At 42.5% G+C, this 27,177-nt stretch overlaps 1 protein-coding gene across 1 annotated transcript in view; it reads right to left on the bottom strand.

Annotated features, from left to right (window-relative positions):
• LOC145344456 (circularly permutated Ras protein 1-like) overlaps positions 1 to 27,177 on the bottom strand; it is a 64,100-nt gene that overhangs the window by 1,178 nt on the left and 35,745 nt on the right. The window contains exons 9-18 of the mRNA XM_080191596.1: positions 24,924 to 25,013; positions 22,909 to 23,060; positions 20,846 to 20,927; positions 18,494 to 18,618; positions 17,207 to 17,291; positions 16,774 to 16,880; positions 13,006 to 13,118; positions 7,090 to 7,201; positions 5,886 to 6,026; positions 502 to 595 (exon numbers count right to left, since the gene is read on the bottom strand). Of these exons, the coding sequence (XP_080047722.1) occupies positions 502 to 595; positions 5,886 to 6,026; positions 7,090 to 7,201; positions 13,006 to 13,118; positions 16,774 to 16,880; positions 17,207 to 17,291; positions 18,494 to 18,618; positions 20,846 to 20,927; positions 22,909 to 23,060; positions 24,924 to 25,013 (1,101 nt within the window). The remainder of the gene's footprint in view (positions 1 to 501; positions 596 to 5,885; positions 6,027 to 7,089; positions 7,202 to 13,005; positions 13,119 to 16,773; positions 16,881 to 17,206; positions 17,292 to 18,493; positions 18,619 to 20,845; positions 20,928 to 22,908; positions 23,061 to 24,923; positions 25,014 to 27,177) is intronic.

Genomic DNA, 27,177 nt, shown 5'->3' with positions numbered 1-27,177 from the left:
TTTTTTAAAGAATTATGTTTCCTTTTGGGTTTTCTCCCTATATTTCTGAGATACTCATTCTTACAAGTACCAGGGAACAGTTTGTGGTTGGCCATTTAGTGTTGACAAAGCCCTTGACTACTGGGGGCATCACAGCTGAATTTGGAAGACGCACATCATTTCAGCGCGCTTAGCTCAGCAGAGATTGGGAAGATTCCAGGTTCAATCTGCATTGCTCAATGCCCTGGATTGATCTGAAAGAAAAGCACTACCTCATCATTTAACAGCATTGGCACAAAAATAGCAACCCTCCGAGCTTGCCCATGGTTGGGATTCTCTGTTCCCGTTTCAGTGAATGGAGATTTAGCTGAGCAGGCATGGGAGGTGGGGCGCCTGACAGCGGAGCATTCTGGCCAGTAAACCTAGTGCGCTGCACAAAGAGGCCCGGGGCACTTCATGTCCTGCAGTAGTAAAGCACTGTGTCATTACACAAAAGAAAACATGTAAACTTTCAATATTCACCTCCTCAGAGTTTGTCAGGTCTTCACATACGACTGCCACAGAACGGAGCCAATTCTGATAAATGTCTTCCTCCTCTTGGTTATGTTTCTTTTCACTGAAAGGGAACAATTCAGTCAGTAACACTACACATCAAAAGTACTTTGTACATGTTAAGCCATATATTTGTAGAATCCAGTAGAAGAATGTGTTGGATTTGATATTGGTCTCCCACTCTGTTTATACTGCTTTTCTGACCAGTTTGCGCAGGCTAAGCGATCCACCAAAAACTGGAAGGAAACAAGAGCAGCTGACCACATCTACGGTTACAGAAACTGGTGCTGGGCCTCAAGAGCAAGGTAATGATCACCTCCTCACCACTTCCTTACCTGCCTTATAGTACACCTACATGATTGAATGGCACGGTAACATAGTGGTTAGCACTACTGCCTGACAGCGCCTCGGACTCGGGTTTGATTCCCGGCTTGGATCATTGTCTGTGTAGAGTTTGCACATTTTCCCTGTGTCTGCATGGGTTTCCTCTGGGTGCTAAATTGCCCCTTAGTGTCAGGGGGACTAGCTAGGATAAATACATATGGTTATGGGAATGGGACCTGGGTGGGATGGTGGTTGGTGCAGATTTGATGGATTGAATGGCCTCCTCTGCACTTTAGGGATTCTATGAATATTGGGCTATTGCCATTCTAAGGTAAGTTCTTCCACTCTTGGGTGTAAAGGTCATATAATAAAATGCCTGTGAGTAGTGTGAAGTGGTCCCAGCCAAGTAAGATTGGGACATTACTGGGTTAGAGCGAAGGAATGTTTGTTTTGCATTTAACTGTGTTATACTTGGCCTGAGAATGTTCACTCAGCATGAACATCTTTCACCTTGTTGAGTGAAAAACATGTCTACAAGTCATCCAAACATAAAAAAAACTTTCTATTTGTTTTTGCTTTCCTTCCTGATCAGCATTCATTTGATTAACAGTTCTTTCTTATCCTCATGGAATCTTGGAATGGTTTTCTGAGCTTGATACAGAGACCCTGAGAATGGAATGGTTCCAGTATTATTCAGCTCACATTGTGCACATCCCACCAAGCAAATAACATTCATTTTAAATTGATTAATCCTGAGCTAAAATTGTGGACGGATGAATGTTAGTGTGAATGTGTAGTGTTTTCCCTCTAACAGGCATTTCAGGGTTTTATGCACACCCTCTGAAGCTGTGTTCCAGTTGGGTTTGGACTAAGGCGCTGTATGTCCCCTGTTGATGCACCACTGTAAGGGTCCTACCTGTACCCAGTTCAATAGATGTTGGCTAAGGATAAAATTAAGTTGCATTTCAGATTGTTGTTGCCGCATCAGTTCACCAGATTCTCTATCTCAAGCTGCATTTCAGGACACATCATCCCACCCTCCTCTCCTGAAAATGGACTACATTCCATGGCTGGAATGTAGTCCATTAACATCAACAATTCTCCAGTTGCTCATACAAGTGACAATAGCAGTGTTTATAGAATCAAAGATTCCCTACAGTGCAGAAGAGGCCATTCGGCCCAACAAGTCTGCACTGACTCTCTGACAGAGTGTCTTACCTAGGTCCTCTTTCCCCCACCCTATCCTCATAGTCCCACACAATTCCCATGGCTAACCCATTTAACCTAACATCTGGGACACTAAAGGGCAATTTGGCATGGACAATCCACCTAACCTGCACATCTTTGGACTGTGGGAGGAAACTGGAGCACCTGAAGGAAACCCACACAGAAATGGGGAGAACGTGGCACAGTGATTAGCTCTACTGCCATAGTGCCAGGGACCCAGGTTCAATTCTGGTTTTGATGAATGTCTGTATAGAATTTGCATGTTTTCCCCATGTCTGTGTGGGTTTCATCCGGATGCTCCAGTTCCCTCCCACAGTACAAAGATGTGTGAGTTAGGTGGCTTGGCCATGCTAAATTGCCCTTTATTGTTAAGGGTACTAGCTAGGGTAAATGCATGGGCTATAACATAGAACATAACATAATATATATAATATATAATATATATATAACATATAATATATAACATGTAACACTACAGTGCAAACAGGCCCTTCGGCCCACAAGTTGCGCCGATCACACCTACTAAGCCATAGACTATCTATAACCCCCAATCCCATTAGATCCCATATACTCATCCAGAAGTCTTTTAAAAGACCCCAGCAAGTTCACCTCCACCACCACCGACGGCAGCCGATTCCATTCACTCACCACCCTCTGAGTGAAAAACTTACCTCTAACATCTCCTCTGTACTTGCTTCCCTGCACCTTAAATCTGTGTCCTCTCATAGCAACCATTTCAGCCCTGGGAAATAGCCTCTGAGAATCCACCCTATCTATTCCTCTCAACATCTTATAAACCTCTATCAGGTTGCCTCTCAACCTTCATCTCTCCAGGGAGAAGAGTCCTAGCTCCCGCAACCTGTCTTCATAAGGCATGCCTCCCAATCCAGGCAACATCCTGGAAAATCTCTTCTGCACCCTTTCAATAGCTTCCACGTCCTTCCTATAGTGAGGCGACCAGAACTGCACACAGTACTCCAAGTGGGGCCTGACAAGGGTCTTATAAAGTTGCAGCATTACCTCCTGACTCCTAAGCTCAATCCCTCGATTAATGAAGGCCAGTACACCATACGCCTTCTTGACCGCATCCTCCACCTGCGAGGCCAATTTAAGAGTCCTATGGACCCGGACCGCAAGATCCTTCTGCTCTTCAACACAGCTAAGTCTCCTACCCTTGATATTGTATTCCTTCATCCCATTGGTCCTGCCAAAATGGACCACTACACATTTATCTGCGTTGAAGTCCATCTGCCACTTCTCCGCCCAGTCTTGCATCCTATCTATGTCCTGCTGCAACTTCTGACATCCCTCCAGACTATCCACAACACCACCAACCTTCATATCGTCGGCGAACTTACTAACCCATCCCTCCACTTCCTCATCCAGGTCATTTATGAAAATGACAAACAGCAAGGGTCCTAGAACAGATCCCTGGGGCACTCCACTGGTGACCGATCTCTATGCAGAAAAAGACCCATCCACAACCACTCTCTGCCTTCTGCAGGCAAGCCAGTTCTGGATCCACAAGGCCAAAGCCCCTTGGATCCCATGCCCTCTCACCTTCTCAAGAAGTCTTGCATGGGAGACCTTATCAAACGCCTTGCTGAAGTCCATGTAAACCACACCTACTGCTCTTCCTTCGTCAATGTGTTCAGTCACATTCTCAAAGAATTCAACTAGGCTCGTAAGGCACGACCTGCCCTTGACAAAACCATGTTGACTATTTCTGATCATTCTAAACTTCTCCAAATGCTCATAAATCTTGTCCCTCAGAAGCCTCTCCATCAGCTTACCAACCACTGAGGTCAGACTCACCGGTCGGTAATTTCCCGGGCTATCTCTGTTCCCTTTCTTGAAAATAGGAACCACATCCGCAATCCTCCAATCCTCCAGAACCTCTCCCGTCTCCATCGACGATGCAAAGATCATCACCAGGGGCTCTGCAATCACTTCCCTCACCTCCCACAGTAACCTGGGGTACATCCCATCCAGTCCCGGCGACTTGTCTATCTTGATAGAGTTTAAGAGTTCTAACACATCCTCTTCCTTAACATCCACATACTCAATCTTTTCAGACTGCCGCAAACCTGCAGTACAACCTCCCAGATCACTTTCCACTGTGAATACCGAGGCAAAGTACCCATTAAGCACCTCTGTCATTTCTTCCGGTTCCACACAGACTTTTCCCCCTTCACCTTTTATAGGTCCTATCCCTTCTCTTCTCATCCTTTTACTTTTCACATATTTGTAGAAGGCTTTGGGATTCTCCTTAATCTTACCTGCCAAGGCCTTCTCATGACCCCTTCTGGCTCTCCTAATTTCCTTTTTAAGCTCCTTTCTACAAGCCTTATACTCCTCTAGATCCTTAACATCTCCTAGCTCTCTGAACCTTTTATACACCTTTCTTTTCTTCCTGACTAGGTTCACCACAACCTTCGTGCACCACGGTTCCCCGCGCCCTACCAAAACCTCCTTGTCTCATCGGACCGTTACCGTGCAGAGCTCCAGTGAAACATTCCTTGAATATCCGCCACCTTCCTTTTGTACTTTTCCCCAAGAACGCCTCCTTCCAGTTTATTCGTCCAATTATCTGCCTGATGTCTTCATATTTCCCCTTTCTCCAGACAAACACCTTCCTAGCCTGCCTGATCCTATCTCTTTCAAATGCTATCGTGAAGGAGATAGAATTATGATCTCCATTCCCAATATGCTCTCCTACCCAGGCCTATGGGGATAGGCCTGGGTGGGATTGTGATCAGTGCAGACTTGATGGGCCAAATTGTCTCCTGCACTGTTGGAGTTCTATGATTTCAATGATGAATGTGCAAACTCCACATAGTCAAGACCAGAACTGAACCCAGGTCCCTAGTGCTGTGAGTCTAACGACTGTGCCACCATGCCACACTGTTGATGGATTATTATGTGAAAGTCAGTACAGTTCAGTATAAACACCACATGCTACACACGTTCAGAAGAAGCCACATTAATTAGAGGTGGGAACCAACCTGATTCCTACCCATCTTTTTCTGAACAGACAGAAGCTGATGCCAATTGTAGAAGTCCCATGAGTAAAGGAGCAGAAAGTCGACTATCAAATATTGAGAGGTTCAGGGACTCAGGCCCACACTGCATATGTTAGTGAATATCCTCCATCTGAAATGTCTGCACTGAAGTCAAAACACACTGCACCGTTTCCTACTCTAGCCCATTCTTTCCCCAAAAATTATGGAGCTCCTTGCCTCTCAGTACTTCTTTCACCCACAATTAGGCTCCTAAATTCCAGCACTGTTTCCTGACCTGGTTTGCTTTTGGACACTGAGCTAGTCATGTTACCCAGGTTTCTCATTTAAGAAAATGCCACGTCTGACTTTGTTATGTATGTGACATTACTTAGGCTAATTTTAACTACCTTCCCTTCTCACGCACACTGGACTGTAAGGACGGCACAGTGGCACATCGGTTATCACTGCTGCCTCACAGCACCAGGCACTTGGGTTTGATTCCTGGCTTGGGTCACTGTCTGAAGAATCTGCATGTTCTCTCCATGTCTGTGGGGGTTTCCTCCAGGTGCTCCAGTTTCCTCCCACAATCCAAAAAGCATGCTGGTTAGGTGCATTGGCCATGCTAAATTCTCCCTCAGTGTACAGAAATACGGTGACTAGGGGATTTTCACAGTAACTTCATTGCAGTGTTAATGTAAGTCTACTTGTGACACTAATAAATATAAATAACTCGCTCCCTACTGGAAACAGCATTTGTTCTATACACGATCATTAAATGAGTATGGAAGAAAGTTCTATTACACAATCTTTTGAATGAGCTCTTTTTGAGCTTCCATTTCCCTGCACGCTTCCTTCACTCGACCCTCCATGGTCAACCGGCCACTGAGTTGTGCGGCGTGTATTCCCAGCACAGTAATGTTCACACTGTCCTCAACCAAGGAGCTGAAAAACAAGAGAAAAACAACTCAAAAAACATGGCCTCTCACCACGCAAAGAATCGGTGACTCGAATTCACTGTCAGAACTTAGATCCGTTAACACCTGACAGTAAAAGTTAATATGGACATAATTGGTTGAATCTGTATGCTCATAAATCTATTCCTTTCCGTGACATTGTTAACATTGAAGAAGGATGAATCGTTTTTGAACAATAGATACAGCTAGATTATTAAATAGCTAAGTTAGGTGGCATTAATGACAAAATGTACAGGGTTGCTAGGTTAAAACACACTGGATTTCAAAAGACAGGCTTTTATCACAACCGCGGCAGCACGGAAAAAGGGAAATTATTGCAGAAAAGAAGGAAATTGGTTCCATTTACGATAGAGACTGCAAGAAGTAAAATTTAAAGGTTTGTACAGAAATAGGGTATAGTTGAGGAAGGACAAAGATAGGAAACAAGATACAAGGATCTCATCTTTATCTCCTAACTTGTGCAATGAGCTGGACTTGTCAAGCGCCCAGTACAATTTAACTTAGCAAGATTTATGCCACCGATATGCAGAAACATTTTGAAACGTTTTGAAACTATTAATGCAAGATATAATCAACGGTTACAGATAAGGATCTCTCATCTCTTGCAAAACTCTTTGCATGTCAGCTTCAGGTTTAGAACTGCAGGTGCTGCCCTTAAAATAAATGTTTTGAAGAATATTAAGGTAATTAGCGGAAATATTACTGCCTGCAGTGTTTCAAATCAACCATTAAGAATAAAGAACAAATCATCCTAATGCTGAGCTCTCCTCTAGACTTCCCTCCCCATAAACAGATCCGCTCCCTCCCCATAAACAGATATATTCCCCTCCTGATGTCAGATGTGTTCACCTTCCCTGGTAACTGCAGCTGACAGGGGTAAAGTCATTTGGCAAATTGATGTGATTATCCCACTAGAATTTGGAAATATATTAGAATACACTTGCTATATCAACCGATTAACATCAACTGTGAAGTAAGGAGCTCAGAATGGGAAGATGGATGTTAGCTTTATGAAGCAGTGCCTGGGGTACCTGTTGTTTGTAATGTGTTTCTCCTGACTGATGACTCGACAGGCCTGTCTGTTATCCAGAGTGGTAAAGCTGACTTGGAGCTGAAAGGGCAACTTCTCAATCTCCTGAATTGCTAAGGGAATTAAAAGATATATGCAGTCTGAGTCACAGAGCTCAGTAACATTAAACATTATGAAACAAATTTCATTCAAACTCCCCCACCCTCCCTGGGGCTGGGCAGAGGGGACATTTCATTGGTCAGAGACATTGTTGCCTTCACCCCTTGATTAAGTCCAGCATCTTCTTGCCGTTGCCAATTGATGCCCTTAAGTGGGCAATTAATGCCCACTTAAAGCCCCCCTTCCCACTACCATTGGTATTCAACCAGCAGTATATGGTGAACTCACCATGCAGGGAAATCGATAAGCAAACCCTGTTGGGTTTTCTTGTGACCTAGTTAGGGGTGTGCTCCCTCATTCGCAAGCACTCCAGGCTGATCAAGGGACCCAGCATTGGGAATGGGGATGAAGTGGGAAACGGGGCCTGCTGGGAGCAGCCCCATCCATGTCCTCCCCCCCCTCACCCGAAAAACCCCCCTCCCATGACCTACATCCTTGTGTCACTTACCTTTCTCCAGCGAACCCATGATGAAGGCCCAGAAGAGCTACTGGCAGCAGCCACCACTCCCAGCCTCAACTTGGCCAGCAGGTCTCAAGGGCAGCTGTGTGGAGTACAACAATGAACTTCTATCTATGAAGCTGGGGGTCCCAGTTTGAAGATACGTTTGCAAATTAGGGGTCTAAATACTTTGGGATCCTGGAGATTGAGTTGGCCACTGGGCACGTCAGGATCCGATGGCATTCAGTAAATTTCCCCTCAATGGATGGATTTCCATGCAGAAAGTGGGAAAATTAAGCCACAAAACCTTTGGCTTTGGCAGCCATATTTTAGTTCCAGGGAAACAGGGGTAGGGTGAGGTTGGGCCTGCTGTCTTCCATGCTCCCTGACACCCCCCATGTCCCTTCCATGCCTCCCCATGCATCCTCCTTACCCACTCTCCCTAGACCCAAGTCTGCCAAGTTGTTGAAATAATCCTGAAAGTGATAAAATAAGCAGACATGCTCCGAAAATCTATTGCGAAAATTGGTGATCCGCTTACAAACTTATTAACACGTCAAAAAACCACAGATATTCATGTGATCATTGTTAGAAGCTTTTATCCACTTCAGATCTCTTAATCTTAGGTAAATAAACACATACAGTGAAAAAAGCTGTTCGAGGAAACAGCGGGTTATGACAAAGTAACAGAGATGTCAATTAAACAAAGCTTTTTCTCCCATCTACAGCTATACATGGAACAAATGGCCTCATTATGATTGCCAATTTATAATATGAGTTGTTGTTTAGTGACCTGATTGGAAAAAGTGACAGTGTTTGCACCAGCTAAGTCCAGGATTCTCAGATATTTTCTGCAGTTAAATAGCTTATGACAATCACATTTGATCAGATATGTAAGATGCCAGAGAGCTGGTGACATCCCTGGAAATGTAGGCCAATAGAGGTTTGAGTCTTTATGTAGGGACAAGGATTAAATATATCTGAAAAATTGAACAAAGTCCATGGCAAAATTTCAGGTCGAAGCTTGTATTGCATTTCCCACTGCTGGAACTGACTGATGATAGTAAACTGGAGACATTATGTCCAATCTTTCCGGACAAAAACACTCCAAGAGCTGAACTTTTAAATGGAGTAATGGAACTTATGTATGCAATGCATCAGCTAACCACAAGGTGGTGGACATTAAAACCTGAGATAGCTGAATACATTAAGGACAAAATGTAATGCCCTCCCTCCTGGTCAGTCTGATGGCAGGGGCATTGAATCAGGTAGGAGGATGATGGATGGGATCCGCTGCCTTCCTGCTCTTCCCCAATCAAGTATTTAGCCAGCGGCAGGCGGGATAGTCATCATGCAGGAAGACCGGAAAGTCCAATCTTTTTACTGTATCCCAGGAAGAGCCATTGGTTCAAAGGTATTCAGTGCCAGATTGAGAAAGCTGTCATTGGGAAGGGAGCTGGTGGGGGAGGGGGGAAACGGATGCTGAAAGCCAACTCCCTCACCCCCCTCTTCCCCAACCTTGCAACCAACAAAACCCTCTGGTTCCCCCGTCCCTTCTATGACCCCCATCTGATTCTTACGCAGATCTGGCAATGGGTACCTCAGTAATCCTGAGCCTCTCCCTAGGTGCATTACTGGCAGCTACTGCCACTCCCCGGGTGCAGCTGCCAGCAAGACCCAGCAGCCAGTCTCTGAATGGCCAGAACGGAGGCTGGAATTCCCATCCCTGGAGACCTTGATCCTGGGAAAGGTCTGCAGCTGGCCAATTGACATAGCCTGTGCTCGGCACTTAACACGACAGACCTTCCCCGAAGGAAGCAATGTAGTTCTCTCGCTAGCTTTCCAACCAGCTGGCGAGTCCCCATTGTCCTCTTTAACTACCCCTTCAAATATCATCTGTTCCATGTGATAAGTGTCAGTGTGATAAGTAGAATGTTGGAGCAGCAATCAATATTGCAGAATTATCAATAATAAAGACAAGAACTCAGCAGGTCTGGCAGCATCTTGTGGAGAGAGAAACATTGCTAACATTTGAAAGCATATAGTTTCTCCCTCCACAGTCACTGCCAGACCTGCTGAGTTTATCCAGCATTCTCCATTTTTATTTCAGATTTCCAGCAGCCGCAGTATTTTGCTGCTATTTTCTTGCAGAATTATCTGTCCAGTACAATTGAAATACAAATTAAATAAAGCAATGTGGCACTCTGGTTAGACTGAATGCTTAGTCAAGTTTTAGCCGTCAAGTTACAAAAGAAATAACTAAATCCCCAAAGCAACTGAGAGAGGAGCTAGTGGTCTGATACGTTAAAGGATGTAGGCAAGACACATCCGAACCACTGAGGTAAAGTAAGTGAGAAGGTCAAGAGTGTGTGGGATTAAATTTGATTTTGATATGATTTATTATTGTCACATGTATTAGTATACAGTGAAAACTATTGTTTTTTGCACACTATACAGACAAAGCATATCGTACATAGAGAAGGAGTGAGAAGGGCAAATGGTGAAGGATAAATTTAGGATAGATGTCATGAAGGACTTCTTGACAAAAAGAGGAATCAACAGTTGAATTTCGGAATTGAGCGGAGCAGCCAAAAGTTTTGGAGCCATTCTCGAGACTGTTGGATGACTGGATGGTTAAGATGGAGAAGCTATGATCAGCCAAATTACCTTAATCTTCCACATTTATCTTCACAGTCCCAGATTTCATTGCAGGGCCATCTATTTTCTTGGTGGTATTTCCAACTCTACTGCAGCATCCTTTCCTCAATCTCATCTTTGCTGATCCCAGGATCTCTGAGATGCCGCCTACCTATATGGTTTTATTCTCATTTTTCTACACAGTTCCAACCGAAACAAGAATTTCTTTTCCTAATTTAGAGTCGCATAGGTGAAATCTATTGCTGCAATTGCTGCTCTAACAGAGATCAGCCAACATGTCACAGATCACAGGTGGCACACTGGCACAATGGTTCGCATTGCTGCCTCCCAGCACCAGGGACCCAGGTTCAGTTCTGGCCTCGGGATTCTTTCTGTGTGGAGTTTGTATTTTCTCCCTGTGTCTGCATGCATTTCCTCCGGGTGCTCCGGTTTCCTCCCACACTCCAAAGATGTGTGGGTTAGGTTGATTGGCCATGCTAAATTGCCCTTTAATGTCAGGGGGGTTAGCAGGGTAAATGGGTGGGGTTAGGGGAATAGGTCCTGGATGGATGTGGTTGGTACAGACTCAGTGGGCTGAATGGCCTCCTTCTGTACTGAGGGGATTCTATGATCAAGGGTTGAATCTGGAATTTCCTGCTCACTTTGGTTCAGGAACAGATTGGGTGATAGACAGGAGCGCGAGTGAGTTTGCCTAAAGTTGTCTTTACAGAAGACACCACTGAACCTCAGCTACAGCAAAATAATATGTGCAGAATGTTCATTGCTTTTTGTGAATGTTGTGCTCCAGGTTTTTGACTCAGGCAGCCATGTTGGACATCTAGCACTCCCTGGTCAGGTATGGCTCAGTCAGATACAGAGTAAAGCTCTCTTTACCTGGCGTCGACAATGCTGCTTGATCCCACCTCAGCAAATTTGTCTTCATCAGTGTGACATTCTCATTTTCCACACCAACCAGTCCGTGGCCTCAATGAATGAAGTAGCCATTGATACAATTCACAGGCACTTTAGTGCAATGAGATGATGCCCATTCATGCCAATATTGAGAGCAGCTAACCTCATTTCACATAGGGCCCTTGTAACCATCAGGGATACTTAAAAAAAAATACAGTAGTTATCAAGTTCTGGAACTCACTGCCTGAGTGAGTAGACATGATAAATGATTTCAAATGGAAAATGGTTGGTCGCTTGAGAAAAGATAGAGCAGGGAAATGGGACTGATTGACAGAGGAGCCAGCATAGATTTGATGGGCTGATTAGCCTCCTTCTGTAATAATGACTCTACTCTTGCTTTCTATTTGACTAGCTTAGATCTGTGCCAATGTGCCCGAATGAAAAACAAGAGGCTAACATCACTATGTCAACAGTACTCTTTCCTTAATTCTCAGAACTGGTCAATCATTATGTTTCATTTGCAATGTTATTGCTTGAGCTGCTTTTCTGTTCTCTTTCTCCATTGTTTATTTATTTCTCAGCTTTAAACAGACATGGAACCATCTCCGACTCTTTTTACACAATTATTTGCACATACACTTTTCTTCCCAAACGCTTGCGTTACCTCTTTAGTCAAGAAATTGTTTCCTTTTACATAGTTGTGGGACTGTGACCACACTTCGGAAGTACTTCCTTAGTTGCAAAAGGCATCCAGAGGACATGAAAACTGTTTTTTCCAAAAATGCGAGTTGTTCATTTTTCTTTCTTAACACCCCCACTACATTTCTCCCCCATTATTCCAACCCAATCTGATGAAGAGTGCACATCCTCCAAACAAAAAGTGGCCTGTATTTCTAACATTTTTTTGTTTTCATATCAGATTTTCAGCATTTAAATCTCTTTCTGTTGATTTCTTCTGACTCACAATATTGGCCTTTGTAAAGGTCGAGCAGATGGAAGATTTCATACAGTGTACAAGGCAAATGGTATGTTGGCCTTCATAGTAAGAGGATTTGAATACAGGAATAGTGATGTTTTACTGCAATTATACAGGGCTTTGGTGAGGCCACACCTGGGGTATTGTGTGCAGTTTTGGTGTCCTTATCTGAGGAAAGATGTCCTTGCTGCAGAGGGAGTACAGCAAAGGTTTATCAGGCTGATCCTGGGGATGGCAAATCTGTCATTGAGGAGAGACTAAGTCGATTAGAATTATATTCATTAGAGTTTAGAAAAGTGAGAGGGGATCTCATAGAGACTAATAAAATTCTAACGGGGTTAGAAAGGGTCGATTCAGAAAGAATGTTCCAAATAGTGGAGGAATCCAGAACTAGGGGTCATAGTTTGAGGATAAGGGGCAAACTTTTAGGACTGAGGTGAGAAGGAATTCCTTCATTCAGAGAATGGCAAATGTGCGGAATTCACTACCACAGAAAATAGTTGAGGCCAAAGCATTGTCCAATTTCAAGAAAGAATTAGAAATAGCTCTTGGGGCTAAAGGGATCAAGGGATGGGGGAAGGCGGGATCAGGATATTGAATTTGATGATCAGCCATGATCAAAATGACTGGTGCAGCAGGCTCAAAAGGACAAATTGCCTACTTCTGCTTCTTTTATCTATGTAGCCATCTTCTTAGAGCACGTGGTACTATTTTCTGCAACTCCATTTTTGGAACATTAATCACATTATTAAAATTGAGGTGCAGTGCAGTTGGCAATTCTTTCTGCCACTTACTCTTAATGTGAGATTCCTTTATTCCAAATTCAAATGTCAGCTCCGTATCTTTGGTCACATTACCAACCCGTTTCACAAACTTATTTCCTGATTGTTCCTCATATTCAAAGTACCTAAGGATAAGGAGGCAAAAGAAAAGAGTTTTCTTCGCTTGCTAGTAGACTGAATAAAAAGAACAACCCACATTTATTTGGCATGTTTAACTAACAAAACATCCCCCAGGAACAAAACCGGACAAAGGAACGATTACACTGAGATGTATGAAGACAGGTGACCAAAGCTTGGTCAAAGAAATAGGAATGTCTTTAAGAAGGAAAATAAGGTGGACAAGTGGAGAGGTTTAGAATGTAAATTCTGGATCTTGGGCCTGGACAGCTTAGGATATCAATGTCAATGTTCGTAGAACCACAGAACTGTCACAGAACAGAAAGAGGCCATTAGGCCCATCATGTCTACACTGGCTCTCTGCATAAGCAATTCACATAATGGCATTTCCCACCTTCTTCTATAACCCTGCGCATTCTTCCTTTTCAGGTAACAGTCCAATTTCTTTTTAAATGCTTTGGCTGAGCCATCGCATTCCCAGGCAGTGCATTCCAGATCTCAGCCACTCACCAGGCTGAATTTTCCAGTCCTGCCCGCCATAGGAATCGGAGTAGGCGGGACACAGACATGCAAAGGTCTGTTAACGTCAGCCAAAAAATTCTGCCCACTATGTGCAAAAGCTTCACTTTTGCCTCGTTTGGGAATTACTTTGAATCTGTGCCCTTTGTTCTTGATCCTTTCACTTTCACAAATGTGAACAGTTTTTCCCTATCCATTCTGTCCAAACCCCAATGATTTTGAATACTTCAGTCTTCTCTTTGAGGAAAACAATCCCAATTTCTCCAGGCTATCTTCATGACTGAAGTTTCTCATTTCTGGAACCATTCTCATGAATTTTTTCTGTACTCTTTTTAATACCTTCATATCTTTCCTGAAGTGCAGAGCCCAGAACTGAAGGCAATATTCCAACTAAGGCCAAATTAGTACCTTATACAAGTTCCACGTAACCTCCTTGCTTTTATAGTCTAAGCCCTATTAGTAAAGCCTTGGATACTCCAAGTGTCTGTGTACTCCAGTTTCCTCTGGGTACTCCAGTTTCCTGCCACAGTTGAAAGGTGTGAAGATTAGGTGGATTGGCCATGATCAATATATGAGGTTACAGGCTTAGGATGGGGCAGTAGGCCTAGTAGAGTGCTCTTTTGGAGGGTTGGTACAGACTCAATGGGGTGAATAGCTTTGTTTTGCACTGTAGGGATTTTATAACTACTGTGTACTTTATTAAGTGCTCTATCAACCTGCCTTGCCATCTTTAATGACTTACTCACATTTCCACCCATGCTCCTATGCTCCTGCACTCCTATCAGTTGTACCCCTTATTACACATTCATTCTCCATGTTTTTCCCACACTTCCCACTTCTCCACATTGAATTTCATCTGCCGTATGTTTGCCCATTCTACTAACTTGTCGATGTTCTTTTGAAGTTCTACAGTATTTTCCTCATTGTTCGCAATGCTTCCAAGTTTCATGTAATTCGCAAATTTTGAAACTGGGCCCTGTACACCAAGATCTAAATCATTAGAATACATCAGAAAAAGTAAGAGTCCCAACACTGACACCGAAGGAACTCCGCTCCAAGCATTCTTCCAACTCAAAATACATCCATTAACCGCTACTCTCTGCTCTAGCACCCAGGCAATTTTATATCCACATTTCTGCTTTCCCTTTTATTCCATGAGCTATAACTTTGCTCACAATTCTGTTGTGCAGTACTGGATCAACTGTTAAGGCAAAGGAAACTGTGGGTGCACTAGAAGTCAACATTAGAGCAATGCAGAGTTCATGGAGGGCTGGAGGAGATTACAGAGATAGGGCAGGGTGAGTCTGTGAGGGGATTTAAACATGAGGCTGAGCATTTTAATAAAACAAGATGCTCAGGAATTGGAAGTCAATATAGGTTAGCAAGAACAGGGATGAAAGATGAACTGGACTTGAAGCAAGTTAAGATATGCAGTAGTGTTTTGGATCAGCATGGAAGATGGAACGCTGACTATGGATGGCTTAGTGGCACAGTGGTTAGCACTACTATCTCATAGTGCCAGGGGCCTGGCTTTGATTCACTGTCACTGTCTGTGTGGAGTTAGCATATTCTCCCCGTGTCTGTGGGTTTCCTCCGGGTTCTCTGGTTTCCTCCCAAAAGTGTGTGGGTTAGATGCATTGGCCATGCTAAATTGCCCCATAGTATTGGGGGACTAATGGAGGTAAATGCATGGGATATGGGGAGAGGGCCTGGGTGGGATTATGGTTGGCGCGGACTCAAATGAGCCAAATGGCCTCCTTCTGCACTGTAGGATTCTATGAATTCTATGACTAGGGGTCCATTAGAACAGTTAATTGTTGATAATATTAATTAAATTTAATATCTTAGAATTTAGAAACACATTCCTAGTATTCGGACTCAAATGACTTGGGACTATTTGGGCGTAGGAACACGCCGTGTTTGTAGGGTTTATGTGGTTCAGTATCACCAGGGTCAGTATTGTACCTGTCCAGTTCAGCATCACTTGAGGTCCAACAGTGTGCTTTATCAATGAGGAATATTTGATTCTTATCCTGCAGTGCTATCTCCTATATCTCCTCAGCTTTCATAAAAACAAGCACGTGAACATATAAACAAATGAATCATTTAAAGAATTTTCAGAAATGTTTTCATGGTTTCTCAAGATATTTATGAAAATACAATTAACAAACAGAATTTGGAAAACACAACCCAACATCAATAAATAAATTAATAACTCTTAATTCTCTTTCTCTCTCCACAGATACTGCCCGGCTCGCTAACTATTTCTAGCAGTATTTTGCTTTTATCATCCCAACATTACTTATTTTTAATGTTAAGCAAATGCAATAATTACCTCAGTGAAAAAGGTAAAGTCATTCACAATGCCCTGTTTGCACAGATTGCCAGGAGAGAATGTCTTTATTGCTGACAAGGTAAAGGTTAGGACCTCAGCTGGTACATTGGTGATGGCTAGTATGACATTAAAGGTGAAAGGTTACTACCCTATTTAATGGAAATCTGACATCATTCGTGGCTCACTGCATCCAATGGTTGAACCTTCAGCCATTATGCACCTTGACTCTGAAATTCATTGCTCAACCGCCATCATCTGACTGTTTTGACATATCTCTTACCATTGTCAAAGACTTCCTCAAAATCTCTCTCTTCATCTGCAACTTCATCTCCCTTAATCATAGAATAGAGTCATAGAATCCCTACTGTGCAGAAGAGGCCATTTGGTCCATTGAGTCTGCACTGAGCCAACGAAAGAGCACCCAACCTAGGCCCAATCCTCCTTAACCCTGTAACCCAGATTGATCACGGCCAATCTACCTAACCTGCACATCTTTGAACTGTGGGAGAAACCAGTGCACCTGGATGAAATCCATACATACATGGGGAGAACATGCAAACGCCACACAGATAGTCATGGATGAAATCGAACCCACTTTGCCACCATGCTGCCTTTTTCCTTCCTTTTCCTGCTTAGTGCCTATTTTCCACACATTCTTCTGTGAAGTGCCAATGGATATTTTGCTGAATTAAAGGCATTATATATTTAGGACACAACAGGTGACTTTCAGTGAATTACAAGGGATGTGTCTACTCTTAGTCAATTATTTGATAGCTACATACACTTGTTCCTCGGAAAATTACACTCACATCTGTTCAGGGACCACAAAGGTGACAGTGGCATCAGTCGCAATTACATCATCCTCCAACGTGGCCTGAATCTCTTTTGGTAAGTTAATTGGATCAACAATGTTGACCTGGAACGAGAAATGATACCAGATGATAATGCGGCATGTGAGAAGTGTGTTGCAGTTCTGTAGACCGTTGCTTGTACATATATAAACATTGTTAATAATAACTTGAAGCCACAAGGTGACTTCAAAGTTACTACACAACCTAAATCAAGAGTTGAACCTGAAATTTTCTACTTTATGGTTCAGTACATCTCATGTTGTGCGTTCCCTCATTGAACCAATGGGAATCTTTCCACAGGAGTTACTGAAATACCTTTCAGTCCACGTGCTGCATTTCTAAATGAAATCACTGGCAATAGTATCACTTCCCCTTGCTCCCATATTCTTACCCTTCCTCCTGTCTGATCTGCCAGTTTGCCAAGCTCTGCCAGTCGACAGTCTGTGCCTTCTATTGTCAGAATAGATACGATCACCCTAGAGCAAGGACAGAAATTGTGACACTGCAGGATAGAACATTTGTGTTTTATTACTCCCTTACTTTAACTTTACAACTTGGAATTTTACCTTTAGTGTTATAGAAGTTTTTTAATGGGATCTCTGTTCGTGCATATTCAATAAATATGAAAATATATGCATGGAAATGGAATTTTATTAGATCCATAATGTGCATTGAAAAGCAGGAGAGAAGACAAATGGAACCAAGAAATAGCAGCCACGTGGTACTAAGATTATAAAATATTCTGGGAAAGAATAGTCTAATGTAGATCGGAAATTCCACAGGTTTGATGCCAATGCAGCAGGACACTACAATTTCAGTTTTTATTTCAACATAGTAAGGGTGTAGGGAGAAGGAAGAATGGGTAGGGGGGATATTTGGAGCATAGAACAAACAGAAGAGGAAGATTCTGAGAAAATTGGCGAAGACAGAAATGTGTAAAGACAAGTTACTTATAGATGAAGTTTTTTTAAAGTTTATTTATTAGTGTGACAAGTAGGCTTACATTAACACTACAATGAGTGAAAATCCTCTGGGCACCACACTCCAGTGCCTGTTCGGGTACACTGAGGGAGAATTTAGCACGGCCAAATGCACCTAACCAACATGTCTTTCGGATTGTCGGAGCAAACCCACGCAGAAATGGGGAGAACTTGCAGATTCCACACAGACAGTGGCCCAAGCTGGGAATCAAACCCAAGTCCCCGGCGCTGTGAGGCAGCAGTGCTAACCACTGTGCACTGTATCTGCCCAAAAGGAAGCTAAAGATAGTGAAAGATCAGATGATAGATCACCTGGGAGTTAGAGAGAAGAACGTTCCCAGGTGTGGGAATATTCAAGCTGAGACAGACTTTAGCAAGCTAGTCTGACCCAAACTGTCAGCTTAGAGTAACACAGGGACAAGGTGATTGACATTTACATTGCTTTATAAACAACCCTGAACTGAATGCCATTCTTCTCATTTCTACTTGTAAGAGATCAAAAAGACAGAAAACTGATGCATTTAGCTACTAAATAGCAGTTACTTCATAAAGGACTGTTTATGGACATATGGACTGTTTTCAGATTGTGCTTGGCTATGATAAAACCCTATATAAATTCTACATTTCCAAAATTTAAAGTGAAAAGAATTAACAGTAACGATTGAACAAACACTGGAATGTAAATGAACACGGCTTACCCGCTTAAGGTTGCTTGCTCTCCTACACTAGAGTAAAACTGTCTGGAACACTTGTACATATCTTCCTCCACACTCTCCAGGTATCCGAGCCCTGTGTTTGCCCTCCCGTCTGTGCAGATGATTACCTAAATTAAGCAGAACTCACTGTGGTTATAGACCTGACTTTATAGATGGAACATGTTTGTTGAGAACCCAGCCCTCTACTGGAAATGTAGCACAGATGATTGCCTCCAGTCCCCCATAATTTCCAGCAATAGCACTTGATGGCAGGCTGAAAAGCGTGCCCGTTTGTGATGTGAATGAGAAGCCTTAATTCCCCACAACTTGCTGCATAAAAGGAAGGGTGAGTTTTGTACTCAGGCTATGAAGGCCAATTGGGGACCCAGTGATTGGATTCCAGCTCTGTACTGAGTTAGCTGATTTCAGATATTGCAATTTTGTCTTATATTATCTCATCTTACTCCATATTGGTAACCAACAATTTCAGTTGGAAAGTAAGTTGTATGTAACATCAGGCAAGGGTGAGGTTGAGTTGGTGTCTTATGCTGCTAAATAACTTATTATATAATTGGGGAGAGACTTTGAGGTGCTCCGGTGTAGAGGGACCTGGGTTTCATCATTCATGAGTCACAGAAAACTAGCATGCAGGTACAGCAGATAGTAAAGAAAGCAAATGGAATGCTAACATTTATAGCTCAATAGAATATAAAAGGTAAGGAAGTATTGTTGCAACTATACGAAGCATTGGTGAGGCTGCTCTTAAAACATTGTGCATACTTTTGATCCCCTTAATTGAGAAAAGATGTAGTGGCATTAGGGGCAGTTCAGAGAAGGTTCACTAGATTGATTCCAGAGATGAGGGGTTTGTCGTATGAAGAGAGATTGAACAGTTTAGGCCTATACTGTCTGGAATTTAGAAGAATGAGGGGAGTTCAAATTGAGGTATACGAGATGATAAAAGTTATAGATAAAATAGACGTGGAGCAGATGCTTCCTTGTGTGGGGTATTCTAGGACGAGAGGTCATAGTCTTAGGTTAAGGGGTAGCAAATTTTAAACAGAGTTGAGGAGGAACTGTTTTTCTCAAAGGGTTGTAAATCTGTGAAATTCACTACCCCAAAGTGTGGTGAATGCTGGGACAGTGAATAAACTTAAGGAGGAATTAAATAGATTTTTAATTGGTAATGGATTAAAGGGTTATGGGGAGAAGGCAGGAAAATGGGGATAAGGAGCATATTAACCATGATCGAATGGCAGAGCGGACTCAATGGGCCGAGTGGTCTAATTCTGCTCCTATATTTTATGAGCTTATGAGCCTGCCAACATTCACAACCATCAAACAACAAAATATGATCACATTGGCAAAATATCAGAGAAACCAGCATCCTTGGAACTCTAGTGGCTTCAAGAGAAGATGTGAATAAACATTTTTTTCAAATTAACTTATTTTTGGGTTCCTCTGGATGCCTGCTATTCCTATGTGGCTTATTCATACAGTCAAGTGCTATTGCCACATTTGAACCGGTTGCTAAGAGGGGCAACTGTAGTGAAAAATGACTTTTAGCTATGCTTGCTTGCAAAGTGATATTGAGAACTCAGGGTGCAGAAGAATTACAGGCATGAGTCCACATTGCATTGCTGTGTAACATAATGTTCTTCCTCTGTTCCTTCCAATTTAAAAACATTTTTCGTTTGGCTGAAGACTGCTTATATTTTTAAATCAGATTAATGCTACCAGCCTTGTTAACATCAGTCAAAGTGGAGTCCATGAAGGTGCCTGTGTGTTTCCCAATGTTGGATGGTAACAGCATTAAACAAATTGGGAAAATCTAGCCTTTTTTGAGGTCACGGGAGGGATTTTCCATGCAATCTGCCACGTGTTTTGCGGCAGCGAAGGTAGCCCACTGTGACTGGCCATGGGATCTTCTGGTCCCGTCTCTGCAATGGGATTTCCTGTTGAACACACCCTTCATTGCTGGGAAACCCATGGCGAGGGTGCACTATCAGTGGGATTGGAAGATCCCATGAACAGCTGAAAAGTTACCGCTCACAGGTTAAAAAAAACATATTTATGTAAATTAGAGTCATTGGTTGGGATTTTCCGTTCGCACTTGATCCAAGCTGGAAATTCCCCACCGGAGGTCATTGGATCTTTGCGTGGTCTGCCTCTGTCCAGTGCGACTCCCGTGGCAGGTGGGATGGGAGAATTCCAACCATAGAATTCTGACAGTACGGAAAGAACTCATTTGGCTCCAGTTAGCTCTTTGAAAGAATTAATCATACTTCCCAGCTCTTTCCTCATAGTTCTGGTTCTGATCTGCAATTATTTGAATTCTAAATGCTGTGCACTTACCTTTGACCCGGGTTTCTTTGATGCTATTGATACTGAGACGAGTGCAGCTGGTCCCAGGGCCGTTGCACCTTGTTCTCGCATTCTATAGGGGTGAATAAAGACAAGGGATCATCAAGAGAAAGCACAGCCCTGTTCTGGCCTGTGTTGTGTTATCTGAACTCAGACTGGTGAAGTGCTAGACCTATACTTGTCTAGGAAGGGAGAAGAAAAGAGCTGCTGTGTTCCTGTTCACCCAAGAGACTGCTGCTGGATAGTGTGTGTATATTAGCTGAAGCCTGGATTGACATTGACTGTGAATGTCCCATGTAATTAAACTGATTTACACATATGCTTACTATGTTGGTAGCTTGCCCATTTACAGCTGGGTCTTAGCAGGAGTCAGTCACTTCAACTGAAAAGTTGGGATCAAACAAAAAAAAAGCAGGACAAAATGAGCTCGATCAGTCAGGCTATAAGAGCTGTAAGGGTGAATTAAACAATTTAGCAAAAGGTGGAATAGATCTAACATCTCTACATTAGAGTAAAATCACATGCTGGCCAAACATTCAGCCTCAAGGACCTGAGATCAGCAGAACTCACCAACAAGGTTATTTGAAGAACCAACAGTTTCTAGCTAGAAGATATGTAGCCAAGGTCGGGATTTTAAATAATGTTCTGTATACTGACTAACTGTAATAAGAAGTCTAGGGGGCACAGCCTCAAGATAAAGGGGGGGCGGTTCAGAACGGAGTTGAGGAGGAACTTCTTCACTCAAAGGGTGGTGAATCTCTGGAATTCTCTGCCCGTTGAAGTGGTGGAGGCTGCCTCGCTAAATATTTTTAAGAAGCGGGTTGATGGGTTTTTGATAAGAGAGGGGATTAAGGGTTATGGGGAGAGGGCGGGAAAGTGGAACTGAGCCACGACAGATCAGCCATGATCTTATTGAATGGCGGGGCAGGCTCGAAGGGCCAGATGGCCTACTCCTGCTCCTATTTCTTATGTTCTTATGTTCTTATGACTTGGTGGAGAGTGACACTCTAAAATGCTATTCCTGTGATTGCTGTATTAGAGAGCTGTGTTAGAGCTGTATTAGAGGAAGATACTACTCCAAAGCTTTGTCTGGGGTAGCTCCCTCCATGCTTGAATCATGAATAAACTATTGTAACCTATCCCTGGGTCTCCTGTGGACAATTGGAAGAAGTCCACCACAACAGCGCAAAAGGAAAGTCAAAGGCAAGAATGGGCTGTTTGGCTCACCAGAGTTCCAGCTCTAGTATTCAAACTCTGTTTGCTCCGTAGCTGACTATGTATGAATGTTGGTAACATCAGTGTCTGTACAATTCTGTTGGTCAATTTATTCCAGATACTGGTCAGCCTTTATAAGAATAAGCTCCTTCTGTATTTTCCTACTGCTTAGTAAATGCTGGCCCTGTCTGATTTTTAAACAGGGAGCAGAGGGAGATGGGCTTACAACAGGGAAAGGAATGAGGAAGAGCGAGATTGAATTCTGAGAAAGGTGTGTGATGGGGTAAACTGCTTGATCTTGCATTTTTTTTTGAACAAAATGAGTTTCTAATGAACTGCATCCTGAAAATGTAAAGGTAAAGTAAAATAAAGTTTATTTTTTGGTCACAAGTAAGGCTTATATTAACACTGCAATGAAGTTACTGTAAAATTACCCTAGTCGCCACAGCCTGGCACCTGTTTGTGTCAATGCACCTAACCAGCATGTCTTTCAGAATGTGGGAGGAAACCAGCACCGGAGGATACCCATGCAGACATGGAGAGAGTGTGCAAACTCCACACAGACAGTGACCCAAGCCAGGAATCGAACCCAGGTTTCTGGCGCTATGACGCAGCAGTGCTAACCACTGTGCTACCGTGGGGAGACCCTTTGGAGTCACTTTGACTATTCTTTGATTTTCAGCCCTGAGTATAGGAGAATAACTTGTTGTAACAGCAGAATGTATGAATGATGTGCTCTCTTTATATTGGACGAACCAATTCCAACAAAACGAGTATGTTTTGTGCCCATTCAATAATTGCTTAACATTCAATTTGTGAACAGTGAATGAAATACTTACCCATGTACTCGGTAATTTAGTGCGTGAAGGCTTTCTGCAATGCACCGCGGAAGAGGATAATCTCTCCCTCTTGTTGTTAGGTAGTCAGAGTCCAATAGCTGATAATCACTCAGTCTATCAGGCTCACACAGACCATCCCCATAGATTGTTACCTAGAGAGAAAAAGATATGAACCCAGTAAGGCCTGGAGTTTTTCTCAATTATTTTGGTTTGCTAAGCACAATAGACGGCAGAATTTTAAGTGCAATTAAATTCAGCATAACAAGAGTTGCCCGACATTTTCAGATAATTTAAAATGCATTGCACTAGCAACGTTGTCCACACTTCCAGAATGAAATAATCACTATTAAGAGTTTCCACTAACTGCCCTCATTAGCAGAGTTTTGAGGAGACTTCAAAAATTAACCTGCATCTTTTGGGCATAAAGACACTGAATGAAAACATTTCAAATAGGATAGCCCACTTTGTTTATTTTGACTGAGATACTGACTTTCTGAATGTAAGGAGCAAATAGTTCTTTTTTCTGCAAACATTATTCTCAGTAATATCTCATTATGAAAAGATGGTGAACTGATACTATGATTAACATTTCTTTGTGATTAAACTCATTTTCAACTAAGCAAATTGCACTGAGTTGCCACTTTTAAATACAGTGTATATCAAGGAGTGTTTTTTAAGTAATTTTTTAAGAGAAGGATTGCTGCCTGATTGCCCTAATCCATGGAAGATTTTGCATGTGGTAATGGGGATGTGCAGAGAATGAAAGGAAAAAGAACATTTTTCAAAATGGGCAGAGTTTTGGATGCAATTTATGCCAATTTCACCGAATGCACAGAAATCCTCATCCCAAGTATTGAATTATTAAGGGGAGGCAGTGGTGCAACATGGATGATTGGGTAGTGCTATTGTCACTGGTAATTCAGAGACCCAGGTAATTGTCTGGGGACCCGGGTTCAAATCCCACCATGGCAGATAGTGAAATTTGAATTCAATAAAAATCTGAAATTAAAAGTCTGATGATGACAATAAAACCATATTGATTGTCATTAAAAAACAGGTGGACAATCCTCATGCCCTTTAGGGAAGAAAATCTCCCAACCTTATCTGGCCTGGCCTACATGTGGCTCCAGATCTACAGGAATGTGCCCTCTAAAATGGCCTAGCAAGGCACTCAGTTCAAGGGCAATTAGGGATGGGCAATAAATGCTGACCCAGCCAGTGACTCCCACAACCCATCAATAAATTAAAAAAGTTGGAATTAGCAATAGACATCAGCTGGAATTCTCTGGTCTCGCATGCCCTGGTACCGCTGCGAGCGGAAATGGAAAATTTGACGCTCAGCCAAATCCCCATTTATTGAAGCGAGACTGGTTAATCCCAGCCACAAGCGAGGTCAGAGAATTCCAGCCATCAGAATGAAATGAATCCACAGGCCAAGAGATAGGATCTCAATTCTGTATTCAAATTAAAACTACATCTCTTTTTTAAAAATGCTTGGAAAGTATATCTGGTTTGACGTGTATTATTTATTTTTCATTACTATGCTTGTTTATTTCTAGGAAGCAGTATCAACAAACAGTGGTTGCTGAGCACAGGTGACAAATGTTCAGCTTTCATTCTGGGAGTTCCCCGGGCTTAATGACAGTCTGGTATATACCACTTAGTAAAAAGTCTGACAACACCAGGTTTTAGTCCAACCGATTTATTTGATAGTAAACGCACAAGCTTTCGAGGTTTCCCTCTTCGTCAGGTGAATGGTGAATCCATTCACCTGACGAAGAGGGAAACCTCAAAAGCTTGTGCGTTTACTATCAAATAAATCGGTTGGACTAAAACCTGGTGTCGTCAGACTTTTTACTGTGTTTACCCCAGTCCAACGCCGGCACATCCACATCACATACCACTCACCCAGAAAGCTCTACTGTCAGATACACCCACCCATCAATCTAATGAGTCCATATGTCAGTTTACCTACCCACTGTACCATTCTTATTATTTCCTAAATGTCACTATACCTCATCGTTAAATGTAACCAAGGCGACTCGCTTTTGAGGGCTGGTTTGTGTCATGTGATTCAAAGATCTCAAGATTGCTTCTTGAACACTCTGTAGCAAGGAAAAGGTGTGGTCAGTTTAGCCGATGAAGTACAACAGTTTCTACATTCGACCTTTCCAAATATTGGCACTGCATTATCACCAATGAGAAATAATGAATATCACAAAGTATATCAGCTGCCCCGCAGGAGTTCTCCATTCTATTTATTTCACATTGCAGAGAGAGTTATTCCCCCAAATTTTGTTTTATTTTTAATGAAGCCCATCTCTGCAGTGATGAAACGTCTTCATTGCAATGTTGATGACATGACTGCATCAGCGTATTTCTAAATATCACTTATTATTGTAAAAACATTAACGACTATTGTTCTACAAATTAAAATAGAGAATACATTGATTAAATATCCAGTCATACAATGGTCCCAGAATGTTGTTTGTAGTGGGCAGCAAATCAGGTTTGAGTGGTGAATTCATCATTGGGAACAAATATCCTCCAGTGTTTCTTGATTTGTTTTAAGAATTAAAGAACATTTTTTCAGAACATGCCTTCAGGATATTAAGTGGGTGGGACAGATTAATTGTAGATTGTGTAATGGGTGATACAATAAAATGGGTGATGTTAATTCTCCAGCACTTTTGACATCCCTTTTAATGACTTTAATGGAAAAATTCATCAAGTGTGGCATTTTCAATGGCTTTTTCAATATTGTTTGTTTCCCACCAAAGCTCAAAGCTAATGTTACCCTCAGGGCCTTGCCGAGAGGGAAAGTCATTCCTGTTGGGCCTATAAGTAAACACTGGCTGACTAGTGAATCCAAATCTGCCATCCAACAGCAAAGAAGATGGACAGATTTTGGCCTTGCCTGGTTCACTTACTGTTCTTCTTTCTCTCTTGCCTGGTTTCTATGCAAAGATCCCGTTGAAACCAAAACCTGGCTATGTGAAGAGTCATGGCTGTGAATCTATGTCATTGCCACTGTTGAGTTTTAACTGCATATAGGAGTGACTGGACTCTCACGGATCCCCAAAAGGCTGCCCTCATACCAAAAGCTAATGGAAGGTTGGCACTGGGAGAACTTGTGTTGCCAGGATTAAATTCTGTCCACTGTTGTCAGCAGCTTGTCTGTTGGATTTTTGATCATGGGAGCAAATGTTGTGCCTTATTGTGTCAAGTGTTAAAGTCCACTCAAGTACTTTTGGTTAGGAATAACAGCAGCTACCCATACTGATTCATCCCTTTCCCCTCCTATTAACTAAGATTATACAATGCATTGGAGAATAGGATTGAATTTAGGAGTGTTCTAATCCGTGCAGTGCCAAATCATAGCACAAAATGTATCTACTCACACATCTATCAGGAAAATCTTTTTTGAATAAAGAAAACCCCAGAAAACTCCCAACAGTTCTATTTCTGCAATTAAAATGATCTGTGGGAAGTGCAAGAAATCCCCTAGTTGTCTCATGGCAAAATAATTTGATTCTGCAAACTGAGGCATCTGTGATTTTCAAAACCATTAGAAAGCAATTTTATATCGTTTGTATAGCCAAGAAAAATCATTTCGAAACAGGACAATTAGTGAGACAAAGCTTGCACTTAGCCTCCACATGATCATCTTTTATTTCCAAATAGTTCCTGATGGTGACAACCCAGCTTCAAAATTACTGTGCCTCTTTCAGCTAATTTTTGCTGTAAATTGGTACAGTAGAAAACATAGGGAAAGCAGGCTGGGCCCAGATTACAGGCCCAAACCTCCTCTGTCAGTCTATATGTGGCTGTTTTGGGCCAGAACATTTGCCCCAAACAAGGGTTGCCTGTGGTTGCAGAGGCATTTCCAGGAATCACAGAATTCTCCTGCTCTGGGGATGGGGCCTGCAGTGGACTGGTATGACCTGGATGTCCTGAGTGTGGGCCTTCTCCACTGTGAGTTTGCAAAAAATAGTTTTTCTGTTTTGGCTCCTGCATAAAAGGGGTCCATCACATTTGCACTTCTTAGAAGGGTTATAGAGACTCTTCCTAATGGTGGGCACACACTGGGAAATGCAGATCTGGGAAAGTTTAGCAAGGTGGAGGTTTCTGATGGATGTAACCTGGTATTTACACCAAATTTGCAAATCTACAGACGTCCTTTTATTTTTAAACCAAAAGAGAAAACTTTGGAAAATCTCAGCAGGTCAGGCAATATCTGTAAGGAGACAAAAGAGCTGACGTTTGTCA

This window comes from Carcharhinus amblyrhynchos, chromosome 6 (assembly GCF_965287045.1).
Source record: "Carcharhinus amblyrhynchos chromosome 6, sCarAmb.v2.hapA, whole genome shotgun sequence".
NCBI classification, from domain to species: Eukaryota; Metazoa; Chordata; class Chondrichthyes; order Carcharhiniformes; family Carcharhinidae; genus Carcharhinus; species Carcharhinus amblyrhynchos.
Note: the sequence above shows the minus strand (reverse complement) of the source record. Positions and strands in the feature narration are given on the sequence as shown.